General features: G+C 47.1%; 2 protein-coding genes across 2 annotated transcripts in view; one reads left to right on the top strand and one right to left on the bottom strand.

Moving 5' to 3' along the window:
• The window catches only part of CDC73 (cell division cycle 73), a 674,568-nt gene that overhangs the window by 357,168 nt on the left and 299,428 nt on the right, over positions 1-17,972 (top strand). The gene's annotated exons all lie outside the window — the stretch shown is intronic.
• Positions 1,351-16,559, bottom strand: B3GALT2 (beta-1,3-galactosyltransferase 2). The gene is made up of 2 exons (XM_085654790.1): positions 13,434-16,559; positions 1,351-5,303 (listed from the first exon to the last, which is right to left on the bottom strand). Exon 2 carries the CDS (start codon positions 5,203-5,205, stop codon positions 3,940-3,942), a length of 1,266 nt encoding a protein of 421 aa, XP_085510916.1. The 5' UTR covers positions 5,206-5,303; positions 13,434-16,559; the 3' UTR covers positions 1,351-3,939.

Genomic DNA, 17,972 nt, shown 5'->3' with positions numbered 1-17,972 from the left:
TGTGCCAGTCATGATTTTCCGCCCACTGTGGCGTGCAGCATGGGGCAGTGGATCATCCCTCTTCAGCTATTGGATAAACTTCACTGCGAGTGACAGCATTCTGCCCTTTCATACGAAGCGAACCCGCACACAAACCAGTTCACTGGCACAGACTATATTATGCTATTATGTCAATTAGTGCTTTTTTAAACCTAAATACTTTTTGGCTCAAAAGACTGCCTGCCAATGGCAGACCTATTGGCTTTGGAAATGCCTGTTAGTACAACAGCTGCTCCCTACACCCATCACTTAAACAATACTGCACACATAAAATGTAAGACCTGTATATCCGTTGCCTGTGGGATAGGAGACATCCTTCAGTTCCTTAGAATTGTGTACCTCTTTGCTAGAAGAACATTATTTCTCAATATGAGCCATCTATATTACAGATTCCGATGTTTTGGGTCATATTTTCAGTATGTGAATTAATGATTCTCTTCATAGGCAGCATGTAATCTAAAAAAACATGAGGTTAATAAGAATTGTTATTGTAATGCTTTCAATGGGTTTCTGATGAAACGTACAAAGAACGCAGCCTTCAGCGCACAGATCATGTCTTCCGAGCATGGCATTATTGGAACATACCATGGGTCCCTTGTAGGACTGACTACTCATTATTGGTGCAGTGCAGCATAATCCATTGTATTCACCTTTCCTATAAAATTCAGGTTTTAACCAGTTTTATACGTCAAGGAAGTCCAATGCATCACTGCCTTTTTACATATACAGTCATTAAAACCATGATGTTGCGGCTATATCCCGTGATTATTGCCTGGTATCCATCAGTGCTGTGTCTGTTGTAAGGGCCCTTCTCCCCGGCCTAATAAGTGTTTGTGGGGGTTGCAAGATATATATATATATATATATATAGATAGAGAGAGAGATACATATAGAGATATATTATGACTGGCACTTATTTATCTGCATCGTATATTTATCAAGTGCAGGAGAGGGAAAACAAACCAGAAAAGTATGGAAAACGGTCACAAAGGGAGAGCGCAAGAACCTACAAGAGTGAGATCAAGGAGCAGGGAGTGTCTGGTGGTGAATTAGACGCTACCAACTCCGACGTTTAATTGCACATGCTGCTGGCGTCTGAGCAGAACTTGGGGCACCGGCACTCCTTGTTTCACAAACTAAGCATGGAGGCAATCCAGTGTAACATGTTTTGTTCCTTGTGCATTTAACACTTTTTATTGACACAGTTCTTAAAGCTTAAACATTTCCATCTCATTTTTGGAGTTCAGTTTGTATGTGTTTTCAGTGAACCTTCTAAATTCAACTTCATACAACCAAATATATTTTCTCCAGTTGACAGCCGATGTGGGTATCAAGTCTGTAACAATTACAAAGATTAATCTTTATCTATTAGCATATGCCTCTTCCTAAATACAGAGAGCAGTGAAGAGAGAAACCATAAACCTACTGGTTTTCATTATATAGAGTTTCTCAAACAATTCACATATTAAACATTAAATACAGAAACACAATGTTCATATTACCGTGTTAGTCACACGATCAATAAGGTTGATTTAAAGTAGTATGGATGAAGAACACATGATCACTGTGATAATACATTGACCTTTATTAGTTATGGGTCAAAGTATCCTTCCTGTTTTATAATGTAAGCAATGCATTTATATATAATACCACAAACTTTCTGGTGTGCGACCACAAACGGATAGTACTTGATTTTCCATAAAGCAAAAAGACTTGTGCCAGTCTCTTTATATCTACTCTAGATTTAAGACTTGTTGTGTACATGTCTTTTGGCTATTTTTTTAAAATATAATTTTGAGGTAGCCAACTCCTTGGGTAATAAGGTCATGTTTGAAGCAATTCCTCAGGAACACATGCAACCATATAATTTGTTCTTTACTAAGATGAAATATTCGTATGAATCTTTTCCTGGCCTTACAATTGTCTTCATTTATATTTAGAAAAACAGTTGTAGATCTTTATTCCCAATATGTTCTAATTATTACTATATCTTGGGTTTGGAAAATATGCGTCCTTCATGTTGAAAACCAGTCTTTGGCTCGAAGTAAACCTGTTTATATTTGCTCTGTGTATTATTCAGTTAAAGCTAAATACTAATATGTGCAAATTAGTCTTCATAATTATTGTTACGAAACATGTCCGCTATCGATTAAGTATTATATACTTGGGTGTATGAATTTGACTTTTGAAGATTCATCAAAAAACATACAAACATTACTCCAGAGATGAGCTGTAAATGTTTCTCTGTTGAAGAAGATATGACAATTTAACAACTTTGTACGTCACTTTAAATACACGTGGATTAAATCAAGTTACATTGGATCAAACATAGACTATGATCTTTGGAATAAAAATACATTATTTTTGTACCTCCATCCTTATGTATCTATAACAAACATTGGTGAGGTAGCTGTAGCAGGGGTAGTTAATGCTGAGCAAACACAAGGAGATGATGTAGTGCTGAAACTTTTCAGAGACTCGCCCCCAGACACAGATCTGGGTTGAATCCATCATCGGTCTTTAGCTCACTTCGCCACCCCAGTTTAGACCCAGCCATATGCAAATCAGTCTTGACCCTGTGCCTCATGGGAACAGCCCAGCCCAAACTGCCAAGGCAGGTCCTCCCTGGTCCAGAAACAAGCATCCTGGGATAGGTTTTGGGCTAACAAAATGACAATTTCTTATGCCCACATTGGTTCCAAAAGAAGACTGGGACAGTCAACAAGTATACTTTATGATAACCCCACTGCGTTTCTTGGAAGCTTGACTGTTACAGATTGTTTGTTGCCCTTCTGCTTTTGTTGCAACTTTGCTGTTTCAAGTGTGTGCATCTGTTGCACAACTGTATGCATATTTAATCACAGAACCCCTTCTGGCTTGTCATAAAAGGAATAGATCACTCTGAATGCAAGAGTTGTGTGACTACTAAAACCGCATGCTACTTTATAAGACTTCTGTGGGCCAGGTGTACCATATAGGGCAGTGATGGCCTAGAGTTCCAGCTGGCATCCCTTTGTGGGTTTTGCTGGCCTACCTACATTTGGGTGATTCTGCCTGAACCCCTGCAGTGAACCAGAAAATTCTGGAAGATGGCTACTGCAGGGTATGTGGGAAGAAAACTATTGAGATCCACACTACGGTGAAAACGAGATTCCTGCCCCCGCCAGAAGGTGCAGAATTTAGATCCTAGTGAAAGACACTCATGTAACGTGATCCAGTAGTGAAGACCATAGGATTCAGCTTCATGGGCACTTTTCTTGCATAGAAACAGGACTGAAACAGCACCTGGGATTATTTATTTTTCATAATGCTAGTGAGTGATGAGGTTAGCTCTGTGTTTACTATCTTAGGAGTTTTTGTGGTTTTAAAACTGTGCAACTCGCCAGTTACTTTTTTTCCAGCCTTCCACATGCATACTGGCATTACTGTGAAAGCGCAAGGATACGACCTTCCTGACATTAAGGAGCTCTGCGTGTGGTTTTAGTAGAACAGTTTTGTTTCAACAGTATCCAAAATTGAGGTTTCCTACAGGTACAGAAGTGGACGAGGTCTAAATAATTGTACTTGAGAAAAATGCATTCCACATGTAAGAAGTGCTCAATTATATTTTATTGGCTCATAAAATAGCAGTTGTACCATTGGTGTGCATGCTTCTGTTTGCACCGAACACAAACAAATCCGTGAATACAGCCTGGGATTTGTCTTAAGTAAACCTTTTGGTCACATGTTGTCTTTGTAATGTGCTTATCAGTTAGAGGACTGGTTCTTTTAAAATTAAAAAAATATTTTTTAAACTCCATAATGTGTTGGGACAACTCCAAATCAGCAGTCTCAGTACATGCTTTCCAGTGGTTTCCAGATTTCACATGGAATACCCGGAGACGGTGTAGCGGAGTCCACTCAGTGCAGCTTGCGGTGGCGATATCTGGCAGCCTTTTCTTTTGCAGCAGTGACACAGGCATTGAGCTTATTCTGTTGCAAGTGGTTCCAGTATTTGATAAGTTCACTAGGTTGGAACTGGTGGGATGTTATCAGGTGGCTGTATTTACAGCTGGAGTACGAAACTCGCCAGTGATTAAAGACAAACTCATTGGGAGGGGGAACGGGATCAATCCGCAGCTTAGCTAGACAAATCCCCACATATACATCCTCCAAGTGCAGGCGGCGTATGCTCAATGACACTTTGAAGATCTTGTCTGCTAGATCACCGGAGAAAACGTACCCTGTACCGGAGCAGAAGACAGGGTAGCGCTCACTTGGGTATAGGTCTGGCGGCATGTACCACTTGCTGTCCTTGTTGCGATTTGGTGCATATCCTCTCATTAAGTAACCTGTGAAGTAGTTGTGCCTTGAGGGCAGCTCTGGCCTCAAGAGCTTGTGTATTAGATATTCTGTGTTGACAAACATATCACTGTCTGTTTTCATTACATATGGAATTTGTGGACAGTAGGAGGCAACCCAATTCATCCCCATCAGGGTTTTGATGGTCAAGTTGTAGTAGGTGTCCAGATATTCCTGCTGGATAATGTCATGGTGCTGTCTACTTTCCTCCATGATGGCTCTCTGAAGGTAGTGGTTCAGCTTCATGGTGACTCCCAACAGAAAAATGCGCACCACTTGCAAGCCAGGCACTAAGCTTTCATTTCCCCATGTTTGCCGAATAGCCTGCCTTGCTTCCACCTGCCCCGGTTCTGCTGCAATTAGCAGAATCAAAAAAGGACTCTTCCCTTTGCATTTTTCTGGCTCGTTTATGACATACTTGAAATGGTACTTGTTTGGATGGCCGGCCCCTTTCTCATTGTAAATGCTGCCATTGGTTCGGAGTGTGTTCTCCAATCCTGTTACCCCCTGAGGTGACAATTCAGTGTTGTTGGAATTGGCTTCAATTTGTGGCCGAAGAGTCTGAGTCACCACGTCCTTTAAAATGTTCCTGAGAGAGCTGTTGGTCTCGCCCTTGGTGACCCGGAATCCTCGAATAGTATATGCCACAGGATTTTCCTTCAATCCACCCCTGCCTGGCAGCCAGTCATGATGATTAAAAAACAGAAACATGGCAAAGACAAAGACTAGCGACAGAAGCCCGATGAGATGTGTCCGAAAGAGAGACCTCTTGCTGGTCCAGTTCATCTTCGCAAAGCAGCAATGTCGTCTTCTCCACTGGAGCATGGTGTTGTCGTCCAGCGCTGTGTGGCACGGGTTCCTTTTTCGTTCTAGTCACAGCGGTTCTTTGGTCGTCATCTTGTTTGTTCTGGTTAGGTAGGTTTCTGCAAAAAGACAAAATATGTGAGTTTGTATGATAGAATAATTCTAGAGCGAACAACAGAAATGAAAGAAAAGGGCAGCAGGGTACCTACTTGAGATTGCAAGCGACTGAACAGTTTTCATGTTAACCATAGTGGGCTGATCTTTACGTAACTAATATATGGCAATGCAATGTTGAATATCTCTACACTAGCACCTTCACATTGGAACCCTGCTTTGAAGGATAGGGACTGTGAACCTAGTCTGTCCCTCATGTTGAGCAGTGAACTCTTCTGCAGAGTTTTGGGCAGACTCTCCCTTACAGCAGAGACGCAAGTGTCCGGGCCACCGTTTCAGATGAATCTCCTATGTATTGGACCAGGGAGGTTTCCCCCGGAGCAGGCCGTGGGATGCATTTCTGTGTGCCGCTGGGCTTGGGATTTTGCAGGCCCTGACTGCGCTAAAAACCCATGATGGAGTGATGGGCATATCGAGATGTATGGCCTGGGTCCAGTGAGCTCACTGCCAGCCCCAGAGGCGTGCTGATAAATGTTTCCTTCCTCCTTTCAATCACCTTTCACCCCACACTTCAGGGTATGAGGTGCAACGCGCCAACCTGTCCCTCAGGTGATGGATGCTGGACCGTGTAGAGCTGCAGATTGCAGGCACGTCTCACCGACACCATTTTTATCTGCACTTGGAACTGGCTTTCTGCAGTTTTACTGTGTAGGGCGCAGAAGACACAGATCTCTGCAAGCGATGTGTGCTGCTGATGGAGGGACTTCGGGTGTGAACGGAACGGCGCTGTGGGTAAGGGGTAAATCTCCATTTCAGAAGGGGAATCGACGGTGACTGTTTTCCGCTGAATCAGTGTGTCCTTTTTCACGATGATGCATGCTGCAAGCCGAGCACGGCTCTGATAAATGAGCCCTGCATCGCTCAGTGGAAACGCTTTTCAGATTCTTAATCTGCTCTATATCAAGCCCCGACCTTGTACGTTTCCAAGGAGGTTGAAAGGCCATCCCCAGAAATACCATCTGTTGTCCACCGGCGCTATTACGGGGGAGGTTATTGGCTACAGCGAGTTCAGCAAGGCACCCCTGCAAATGTGTGGTTTTGTCATTGACATCAAATACTCGTCAATCTGAGGGTTCGTCCTGGATCTTAAATGTGCAAAACAGCCCCCACTACCGCGCAATTCTCTGTCTTAAAATGTGCACTACAACTCTCTATTATTCCACGCCATCATCTACCTTAAAATGCACTTTAAAGCTTCCCCTTCACTATCTTGCGTGTATTAAAAGGTGCATTACAGCTTACTCGTGCCCCTCAGCACCCAGTTTTAAATATGCCTACAGACCCCTGTACGAAGAGCAATCCTGACTCAAAAGGTGCACTAGAGTTTATCCGTACTTCCCAACGTCCTGTCTGAAAATGTACATTGCCGCGAACGCCTACAGTGCCATCTTGTGTGATTTAAAATATGCATTACAGCTCACCTTTATGTGTATGCCATAAAACGTGTATTACAATTCACCCTTACTTCGCGCTATCATCTGTGTCTTCAAATATGCATTTCAGTTCGCCCTTACTCGGCCCCATCCCCAGTTTTAAAACGTGCATTACCACCTACCCTTGCTCAGTGCACCATCTGTATCTTAAAATATGCGTTACAACTCACTGCTGCTCCACGCTTTACGGTCTTACTATGTCCATTACAGCTCATCCTTACTAAGCTCAATCCTCTGTCCTTAAATGTACAGTACTGCTCACCCTTATCTCAGCCATCATGTCTTTAAATTGTGCATTTCAACTTGACCTTACTACTCACTTATTTACCTAAAATGTGCATTACAGCTCACCCTTATTAAGCGCCATCATGTGTCTTGCAATATGCATTATAACTCGCACCCTGGCTCTCCTTTCCTTAAAAGTGCATTACAGCTCACCCATACTAAGCACCATCATCTGCCTTAAACCATGCATTACAGCTCACCCTTACTAAGCACCATCATGCGTCTTAAACCATGCATTACAGCTCACCCTTACTAAGCGCCATCATGCGTCTTAAAACATGCTTTACAGCTCACCCTTACTAAGCGCCATCATCTGTTTTAAACCATGCATTACAGCTCACCCTTACTAAGCGCCATTGTGTGTTTTGCAACATGCATTATAGCTCACCCTTACTAAGCGCCATCATATGTCTTAAACCATGCATTACAGCTCAACCTTACTACGCGTCATCATGTATCTTAAACCATGCTTTACAGCTCACCCTTAATATACGCCATCATGTGTCTTAAACCATTCATTACAGCTCACCCTTACTAGCGCCATCGTGTCTTTTGCAACTTGCATTACAGCTCGCCCTTACTAAGCGCCATCATGTGTCGTAAACCATGCATTACAGCTCAACCTTACTACGCGTCATCATGCATTTTAAACCATGCTTTACAGCTCACCCTTAATATACGCCATCATGTGTCTTAAACCATTCATTACAGCGCACCCTTACTAGCGCCATCGTATCTTTTACGCAACTTGCATTACAGCTCGCCCTTACTAAGCGCCCTCATGTGTCGTAAACCATTCTTTACAGCTCACCCTTACTAAGCGCCATCATCTGCCTTGCAACATGCCTTACAACTCACCCTTGCTCCCTGCCTTAAAATGTGCATTGCAGCTGATCCTTACCAAACATCATCCTTTGTCACACTTATCCACACCATCCTGTCTTAAAATGTGTATTGCTGCCCATCCTTACTCAGCGCCATGTGCATTACAACTCACTCTTGCTCCACGCTTTTTGGTCTTAAAGTGTGCATTTCAACTCCTCCTTACTCCACACTCATTGTCTCAACACGTGGATTACAGCTCTTCCCTTTCCTGCTCAACTAATCTTAAAATGTGCATTAAAGCTCGCTTTACATCAATTGCTTAATGGGTCTTAAAATGCTCATTAAATCCCTCCCCTACTCCAGGCCCTCTTGGTTTCCTTTAAATGTGCATTGACGCTCACGTGTACTATCGTGGCATCTTCGCCTTGAAAAGAAAAGCCTCGGTGTTCGGGGTAGATGGCATACAAATGTGGCTTTGTAATAGGGTTGGAGTGCTCACGCTTTGTCGCGCTTCCATATTACAGCATTGTTCGTGCTGCAAGAAAGGCTGTGATTTCTTGCTCTAGATTCACAACATTTCCCGCCTGCAGGAGGGGCCCCTCCATTAATTGTATCATTTCCCCGGGCAGCCGCAGGCTGCCGATGCTTATAATTTATACTTTCCTGAGCTTTGACAGTATTTTCTGTGCCTGCGTACAGGTGACTGACAATGTTACTTTATGACAAATTACCTTGATCATACACTGTCACTTTTATTTTCAGAAATGGTTAATGCAAGCAGCGTGACTGGGGCGAGCCTTGATGCAGGCAGGAGTGCGCCCTTCGGGTTCTGGTCGCGCTGCGGCGTTTTTTCATTTTTACAAAGCGGAGCGCGCTCATCTGTAAGGCGAACTGGCGTTTCTCGTTTATTGAGATGCCTTTCCCATTGATGCGCCGCGTTTGTGAGGAGAGCGGGAGTTGTGCCACATAACGCGAGTTCACCCTGCTGCCGTGTGGGGAATACATTCCTGGGTTTGAAGAGGAGATGTCTGGGAGTGATGAAATCCGCTTTTTAAGGTTAATCCAGTGTGTCAGCTGGCTGAAGGTACCGAAGCCCTCCGATTCCGGCTCCCGCTGGACCAATTATGGCGGTGTCTGCCGCGCGCCGTGCTCGTCATTCCGTGACCTCTGTAAAACGCGTCCCAGCTGCTTCCGCCGGGCTACAGGGTTTGGGGGGATTGCAGGCTATGTTTTTAATGTACAAGAAGCATAGCATTGATTTGCAGGGGTATCCTAGCTGATGAGCACGTTGAGAGGAGGAACCCCTCTCGGGGGTGTGACGGGACTAAAGGGTGGGAGGCCCTTCAGACGGAAATAGGCTCACTCTTGGAGTACCGCGTCTGACCTAATGCCCACCGAGGGCCGTGTTTAGGCTTCAGTGAGAATGAACGTGGTAAAGGTTGTCCTACTGTGGCAAAGACCTCGTGCCCACAGCACAGCCCTTAGGGCAGAGATAGCCTCTGTTGGGGTGCACTGAGCACTGCCCTAGGACAGAGTCTGACCCACTGAGGGACCAGCTGGGCACGAGAGCCTCATTGTTCAGCTGTGGAGTAAATTGCCCCAGAATAGAGTTGCGACTTTGTGGCCGCGGAAAGGCTCTTTCCACATAGCTGGCGTCCACTTTTATAGGTGATAGAATGAGGTGTTACCATGTGTCCACTAAAGGAAGCATGTGGGCTTTTTCTACTACAAGCACATACTGCCAAGGCCTACTTGCAGTTTTTAGGGGATCCGTATAGGGTTCCTTTCCATTTTGTGTCATTGTTTGTACTTTTATTCATGTTAGTGTTTTCTTAAATTATTGTGACTGCTGTTGATGCCTGGGATGGCCTGTGTGAATCGGGTGGAAAACAAGACTCCTATAAATTGAATTTCCATGGTATTTCTCCGTCTCAATGTGCTCTTAGTTCCATTGCAGGCTACACCGGGATCCTTTAGTATCTGTCACTTTTCTTTGTTAATTTTTCTTTCCCTAGCTCTTTGTGTAAAATAAACCAGCCGGGTCAGGATGTTTGAGGACAGCACAGCTTTCAGCCACACCATTTCAACCTGAGGTTCACTTGCAGCATTGCACTGGGTGCCGGAACTGCAGTTACCTCACCCTAATGAGAGTGGACCGATGCAGGGCACACGAAGAAGCCTGCTGCACGTCTGCAAATAGCCAGCATCTGCCAGGGCTCGGTACTGCCCTGCACGTTGCCACCACACCTTAATAGAATGACCTTGTTCGTTCTAAGCCTTAATTAACTCCAGACTTAGACGGAAAGGTTAAGTGCTTAGCTATTCCCATTGGATGGCTAGAAATGCGTTTGAGTTCTTGCGGCTGCAGGTTGGTTTTATGGTGTTGCATGCAAGCACTGACAATCTGTATACAGGCATGGAGGTATATATCTGCAGGGTGTTACTTGATGAAAATATACATTAAGATATTGTATATATCTGCAGGGTGTTACTTGAAAAAATAATGCATTAAGATATTGTATATATCTGAAGGGTGCTACTTGATGAAAACCTGGATTAAGATATTGTCATCTGACTTGCATCTTCGGGAGATGGTAGTGTTTAAACAAGAATGAAGTTGGGGACTGAGCCAAGCTAGTTGTCAGTGGGCACAGGAATCCACCACATGGGTACTACCCAGAGTTTGTGGAAATGTGAGACGCAGTCGGGCACATGGTGGCAGCCTGTTTTTGGGGTCTAACAGCCTTCGTGGATTACAGGAAGGGCAGCTGCTGTCTGAGAGGTGGGCATACTTTAGCCACCTGGCAGGGGCTGGAAATGAGCAGATTTCATGTAAACGGCGGTTTCCTTGTAGGAGATGGAGCAGGCTTTATGGAAAGGCGGTTGCTGTCTGGAGGATGGGCAGGAGTAATAGAAAGACAGTTACTCTCTGGAGGTAGGGCAGACAGTGGAAAGGGCAGCCACAGATTACCCTTTGCTGGTATTCATCATTGTTCTTTGTAGTGTAGTATGTCCAGTGTGAAGTGTAGCTCGTTTTTGCATCAAGTGTTTGTACACTTACCAAATGTTATTGATGACTCTGTGTCCGCGGTTGTGGACTGACATTTCCGCACGGGTGGCTGAGGGGTGGCATGCACTTCCGAGTGCATGCACCTCTGTTTGGTGCTGCTGGGGTACTATGGGCGTCGGTTTTAAAGGAGACCTTGCCAGCTGAAACTGAAGAGTGCTGTTTAATATGCCACTCGAACAGAACTCAAGATGACCTTTCTGCTGAGCTCGCTAATTGGCAGGTGACCTTTCGCCATTGATCTCCAGCTGGGGGGGCGCACACTACGGCCATTGATCCTCGGGTGCCGTGTTGTGTGTAGCTAATCCTGAACTCTCGCACTCGGGGTGTAGCTTAAAGTGGGGTGTTTGAGGTGTTACACTCCTCCCTAATAAAGGCATTTTCTGTTAAATAGTTGGGTACAGGTGCTTTCAATCGGGTATTGTGAAATGTCAGTCGGATTTCACCAGGAATATTTACATACACACAGAACAAATGGCTCACATACTCTCTCCCTTTCTGTTTTGAAAGTCCTCAAAAATAGTGGTCTTTTTTACTAAATATTGTGTTTTCTCTCTTCGTACTCTTACCAGTCTGCATTCCTCGCCCTATCCACTCACGGCCCCTCTCATGCACTCTGCTGGTCATATAATGTAGGTAAATATTATATGCCCTCCTGATTGTCGTAAAATCTGAAGCTCACCCCCCCCCCCACTCCACTCCACCAAATCTTACTGACCAAGCTACACCCCTGCTTGCACTGCCTGGGAGATTAAGTGTCGCTTATGAGCCACCTGCTGTTTACCCCAGATGTGTGGTTAGATAAATTTGAGTCTTTTTTTTAATATGGCTGACAGATTGTGTTTTTGTGCAGCAAAGAAAGATGTGCGCTGACCATCTAGAGGCTCAGAGGGGATAGCGGCTGTTCATGCTCTCCTAGTAGCGGACGCCGCTCTCAGGAGCGGACACTGTAGGCCCCTTTGGCCCCTCTGATGATAGCCAATGATAAGATGATCACATGGTAGTGCTTGAAGCCAGAGAAGCCATATTTGACTAATGATATTTGACGTTGCAGCTTCAGGACAGTTTCTGTGCTTGCAGCTTGGTCCTGCCATTTTATCCTTGCTTCCAGATTACCACAGATAAGGATTAACACTGACCTAGTTTGTCTCGGATTCTGCAGGCCTGTTTATTGGTGTTTTTTAATGTTCTCTTTCAGTAGCATTAGTGCCTTAGGTCCTGCTGCTGCCCTACCAGTTGCAGTTATCAAGCACAGTACTGTTTGTAGCTTAGCTCAACTAATCCCTGTCTAAATTTGCAATTTACCTCACAAAACAGCACTGCATTTAATACGGAGGTAGAAGATCCTACTCTCGGTAACCTGTGTAAATATTTCCAGATAGGCAGAGCGGCTTAAGTCACAAAAAATTGGCAGAGAGGCTTGCTTTGCCAGGGGTTGGTGGGGAGAGGCTTGGTTTGCCAGGGGTTGGCGGGTAGAGGCTTGGTTTGCCTGGGGTTGGCGGGTAGAGGCTTGGTTTGCCAGGGTTTGGCAGGTAGAGGCTTGGTTTGCCAGGAGTTGGCGGGTAGAGGCTTGGTTTGCCAGGAGTTGGCGGGTAGAGTCTTGGTTTGCCAGGGGTTAGTGGGTAGAGGCTTGGTTTGCCAGGGGTTAGTGGGTAGAGGCTTGGTTTGCCAGGGGTTAGTGGGTAGAGGCTTGGTTTGCCAGGGGTTAGTGGGAAGAGACTTGGTTTGCCAGGGGTTAGTGGGAAGAGACTTGGTTTGCCAGGGGTTGGCTGGTAGAGGCTTGGTTTGCCAGTGATTGCAGGGGGCCCTGAGTTGCCAGAGGGTTGGTGGAGAAATTTTGGTAAAGAAAAAATATGCAAATACTGGGTGATGCCAGAGGAGGGTCTGCTGGAGATTGGGAAGTATACAACATAAGTGGCAGTATGGGGGGGGGGGGGGGGGCTGCAGTCGGGTGCAGGTTTGGGACGCGGAAGGTGCTGAAGGTGAGCCTGGGGCAGATCTGCAACAGGAGAATATTAGATTCCCTGGGAGGATGGAGACGGGGAGGGTTGGAAAAGATAATAGGTACAGTGGAAGGAAGAGTGTACCTGGGGAGCATGCTGAAAATACTGGGTGGAAGAGGACGCGGTAAACGGCGGAAGGATGGGGAGAGCGGGGAATGATGGAGAATGCTGCGAGGGCACTTGCTGGCAGGGATTCCTCTTGGATACCGTTGCAGCCCAGAAAATATTCCAGCGAAGCCCGGGGACAGCCGACACCGGTGGGATGGCGGGCACGTCTTAGGGGGTCGCGTATGAACGAGATGTTAGGATGGCCGGGCTCCGGTATTGAGTCCCACCAGAAACTGCGCGGGGGGAGGGGGCGAGGTCGGGGGGAGCCACCTCCGTTAATAAGGGTGCAATTAGAGGGAGGGGCCAACACACCTGATTCGATTAGGAGGCCCCTTAAAGGGTGAGTTCTCATACCTGCCTCGCTCACGGTAGTCCCGCGGGAGGGGCGCTGGCTTCGACTCTGTCCGTGTCCTGGGCCTCCTTGGCCCCCCGGGGTCCCTGCACACATGCTGCCCCCGGCGCTCCACGCGGGGCTCGGCGCGCATCCTCCGGGGCCGCAGAGGCAGCGGGCGGTGTCCTCCCCGAGAGACCGGCGTTCAGTGCATCCTCAGCGGTGAGCTGTCCCCACGGCACCGGCTCTTAGTGCATCCTCGAGGGCCAGTTCGCCCCCGAGAGCCCCGCTGCCCAGTCCCCGCTCTCCACGGCTCGACTCTGCTCCATCTCTGGTTGCAGGCGGAGTGCGCCCGGCGCAGGCTGTGGCTGTTGCTGCTGCTCCTGGACCAGCCTCGGACGTCAGCGCTCGGCGGAGTCACATGTCCCCCCGCCCCCCCGAGCTGGAGATGGGGTGGTGCGGTGCCTGCCTGTTCTGAGGGGTAGTGGGCTGCTTGCTCTGTGAGGTGGCTGCCTGTGCGGTGGAGGAGGCTGCCTGCCTGCTCTCATTTTAGGGGAAGGGTGGTGAGAGGAGACTGGCTGCTATGAGTGGGGGCTGGCTGCTCTGTGAGGGGGGCATGGATCCCCTCATGTTTGGGAAGCGATGGACTGGTCTCTGATGTGTTGTGCTCCCTGTCTGGTATCGGTGAACTGGAGTGACTGACAGCTGATCTAGAGGGGGCTTCCTCTTGTGTTGTACAGTCCATCTCGAGCTTCCGTCCATGGGAGCTTGTGCTGTGTATGGAAGATTCCTGCCTTTCTCTCACGTTCTGCGTCCATCATGCACTATATCAAAACAAAAACATGCAGGAAGGATGTGACATGGCTTAAATGTGAACCGTGGCAAAGGTCTGAACCTGGGAACTAAAATAACCACTGCGCTGAGGTGACTGTATCCTGTGTACCTCGGCCTTCGCTCCAACACTGGCTGCAGCTCCTCACTGCATCTCTCCTTAACACCGACCCCCAGGAGTATGAGTCCAAACCCACCTCCCCTCCACCACTGTTCAATTCCGGGTCAGAGGCTCACGCTAATAGGTGTGAGAGCGCGACCTCCTCACCCCTCCACTGCTGTCTAAATGAGGGACACGAACTAACGCTCCTCGGGGCGTGGGGGCCCGATGGCAGCACCGCCCGCCGCAGCGCTATGCCAGAGTAACTCTCAGGCCTATGGGCGAGCACCCCGACCCGAGAACACCCTGCACTGCTGTGCATCTCACTAGCAGTAACTAATGCCCGTAGGGATCGGAGGGCGGCCAGAGACACCCTTCCCTGAAGTACATCACACTAATAGTGTAACACAGCGAGATATGGAAGCCACACTCCAGAATCTCTCTATTGCTGTCCGCCCTACCCAGTAACCCAGACAGACCTCTGAGAGTGGCAGCCAGTCTACTGGTACGCCTCTCACTATCAGCTAACATTCTTGGGGGTAGAGCCCTGGGCACCCTGCTACTATACACCCCCACTAACCATACCACAGACCTTCATAGGGGTCGGAATCCAGCCCAGGACGCGTCCCGTGCTGACCATTCAAGGAGCAGTGGCCTGCACCGTAGGACGGGAGCCGGACCCAGGCACGTCCAGTCAGTAACAGAGACCCCAGGCTCCCTCCCAGCCGCTACCCATGAGGCTACGTTAACGAGCGCCTGATATGGCACTCCACCCTTGTGCGCGCTCACGCTGCCCTGCGTCGCCCCAGGGAGCCCTGCGTCGCCCCAGGGAGCCCTGCGTCGCCCCAGGGAGCCCTGCGTCCGCCACTTCCCTCGTGTACTCCGACTATCCGCCAAACGATAGCCTCTGAAACCGCGTCGTTTCCCGGCGGTGCTGTGATCCTGCACACAGCAGTACACCAGCGGCAGTGTTGGCCTTGTTTTGTCAGACGGATTCGTACCACAGGTCAAGTGCCAAAGACGCTTGCTTCCTGATGCATCTGCGAAAGCAAGGTCATGGTAGTGCTTTTGTACAGAAGGCATATACTGGCTGCTGTCCGCGCATACGGAGGCACGCCAGTATGCACCTCATGTCCGAGATATTGAAGTGAACAACTTCCCCTTAACTCCATGACACTGACATTTAAAGCTGAAGCCATTATGGAGAAAACCGATCCCCGCTGCTCTAAGTTTCGCTGTATTTAAACGATTGATGTAGGAAGCCTCAGTCCCCCATCCTTCAAAGTGTTAAGAACTAGCCATTTCTCTCGATGCAGAACTAGCCTTTTCTCTAGGTGGAAAGCCGAGAGGCGCCTCCTTTATAAGATGTCACAATGGACAAAGAGCGATGGAAAGACGTCACTAGCCAGGGTGAAATGATTCTTGACTCGGATTGGCAAGGCGGGCACTCGGCCATAGGCCGACGGGCCTGTGGCTGAGTACAGTTGGCGGACCGTTTTAGGGTGGATAATAGGCAGCCCCACCTGCCTGGGCCATCTCAGTCTCCGCTGCAAGCACGCAACGTCTTCCCAGCTTGAGGTGTCCCGGCCCCTTGCTTCCTCCAGGTGCGACAGAGGCCCTGAGGAGCTGCTGATGGGAAGTCATTAGTACTTGGTTTGAAGAGGACTGGCTGGGGCAGGGGGCGGAGTAGTGGGATTTGGTGAGGGCCCCCAGTTTATTTCCCCACTCACGCCACGGAACAGTCAGGCATACATGAGTCTTTTGTTATCCTTTGCCTGCCAGATATTAGTTACTGCAGTCAGTGGGGAGAGGTTGTGGCCTTAGCGACTTTGAAACTGGCAAACCAGTTTCAAGTCCCAGCCTCAAATCAACATCATGTGATTCAGGGCAAATCCCAATGTACAGTCTAAAAAACATGAATCCGACCTTTTGTAGTTATTTGATGCTCACATAAACCTCTCTAATGCCTCTGGACCAAGTTAGTGCTATATAAACCTGCATGTATGTGGAGGAAGTGGCACTTTTTAAAAATGTTTGCATTAATTTATTAGCATTTCCTTTGTAGTATTCTAATAGGTTGTGCAGCTCCATTGGGAATCGAAATGAGGTCCCCTTGTGTTTCTACCACTTTGTAGGAACTTACACATGATGCTAGCACCAAGTAGAATAAAAGATGCACCTTTCACTAGTCTCTGAGCATTAAAGAGCTTTTCTCGAGTATTGTAAAAAAAAAAAAAAATAATGTTCTGACTATCTTAAAAATCCAGGGTGAGCGTAAAAGGCAACCTAGGTCTCGGCTTTGTCCTGTTTCCCTGTGGAATGTAATCCAAACAGCCTCGGCAATCTACATTCACGGGATAAAAAAGCAATTGGGTTCCTAATATTTGTGATAATTTGAAGCTTCCAACATATTTTCCATTAGAATGCTTATTTCCAATTTAAGTCCCCTTCACACAAGTTTCTATAACAAATCTTTGGGTATATAATTAAATTACTTTTTTGTGAATATCTGAACATTTTCTCTGAATAGAAGTATATATTTAATTTATTTTTTGGGAAATGAAATTAACGGTATGAACGAATATACGATGAACCAAAGTGAGAAGTGAAGTGCAAAAATTTACCTATAGGAAAATACCTCTAAAAAGATCCTTAGGGATGAGAGACATGGACCCACATCAACCATCAGATCAGATTTTCTTAGCCAACATTTCACCAAATGTAGTTTAAAATTGTGGCCCAAGATGGTTGAGTTCCGGAGTACACGTGGTAGCGGAGTACTCTGGCCATACTCTCCTTCTCCAGGGCCCCAAAAGCCACTTTAGGTCCAAGAACGGGCAGGGAATGCTCTCCCGTTGGTCTGCTAGATAATGCCACCTTGTGAGGTTTTCTTCCCCCTACCGTTGAAAACAGTAGAAGTACAACCTATATGAACCTGGCCACATCAATATTGCATCACCAGCACTACTCTGCTTAGCAGTGAGAATGTTGCCCAGAGTGGGTATAGCAGAGGGTCTTCCCTGCAGCCCTGCTGATTTTAAAATTGACCCACACCTAGACATAAGAGACTGACAGTATACTGGAACCTCACATCTGCACCTCCCAGTGACAGAAGAGCGCTGTGCACTAGGACCGAGAGGTCTAAGAGTTAGGGGTGTCTCAAGGGAGAGTGAATGAATGTCACTGCATGACAGCTGATCTGGAGGCCTTGGCAAAACCGTTAAGACCTGCACTTAGAGAGGCCGGTGGCACTGCACTTACCATGCCTCCCAAAGAAACAAAAATAAAAGCAAGAAGGATCCTTTTGACATTTTCTTTGGGCGACGCCCTCTGATTAGGGAGACCGTGATGGAGAGATGATGGACACAGCTATTGAACCTGATGGATTGAAGTCCACAAGGAATTTAATTCTGTAGGCCCTAAGAGACCTGCATTGAGCCACATCCGATATCAAGAAGGCAACCACTTTAGAAACAAAAATTGCCTCATTGACCAGCATCTGTGCTAAACAGAGGGGACAATACAGGATAATAAAATAAGGATTGGTTAGCTGGAGATCTCTGTGATAGCGCTGCAGGATGATAAAAAGAAGCTCAGGGGATTCAAGGACTGCCGCTCCAGTTTTGGTTCA

This window comes from Triturus cristatus, chromosome 4_1, assembly GCF_964204655.1.
Source record: "Triturus cristatus chromosome 4_1, aTriCri1.1, whole genome shotgun sequence".
Lineage (NCBI taxonomy): Eukaryota > Metazoa > Chordata > Amphibia > Caudata > Salamandridae > Triturus > Triturus cristatus.
Note: the sequence above shows the minus strand (reverse complement) of the source record. Positions and strands in the feature narration are given on the sequence as shown.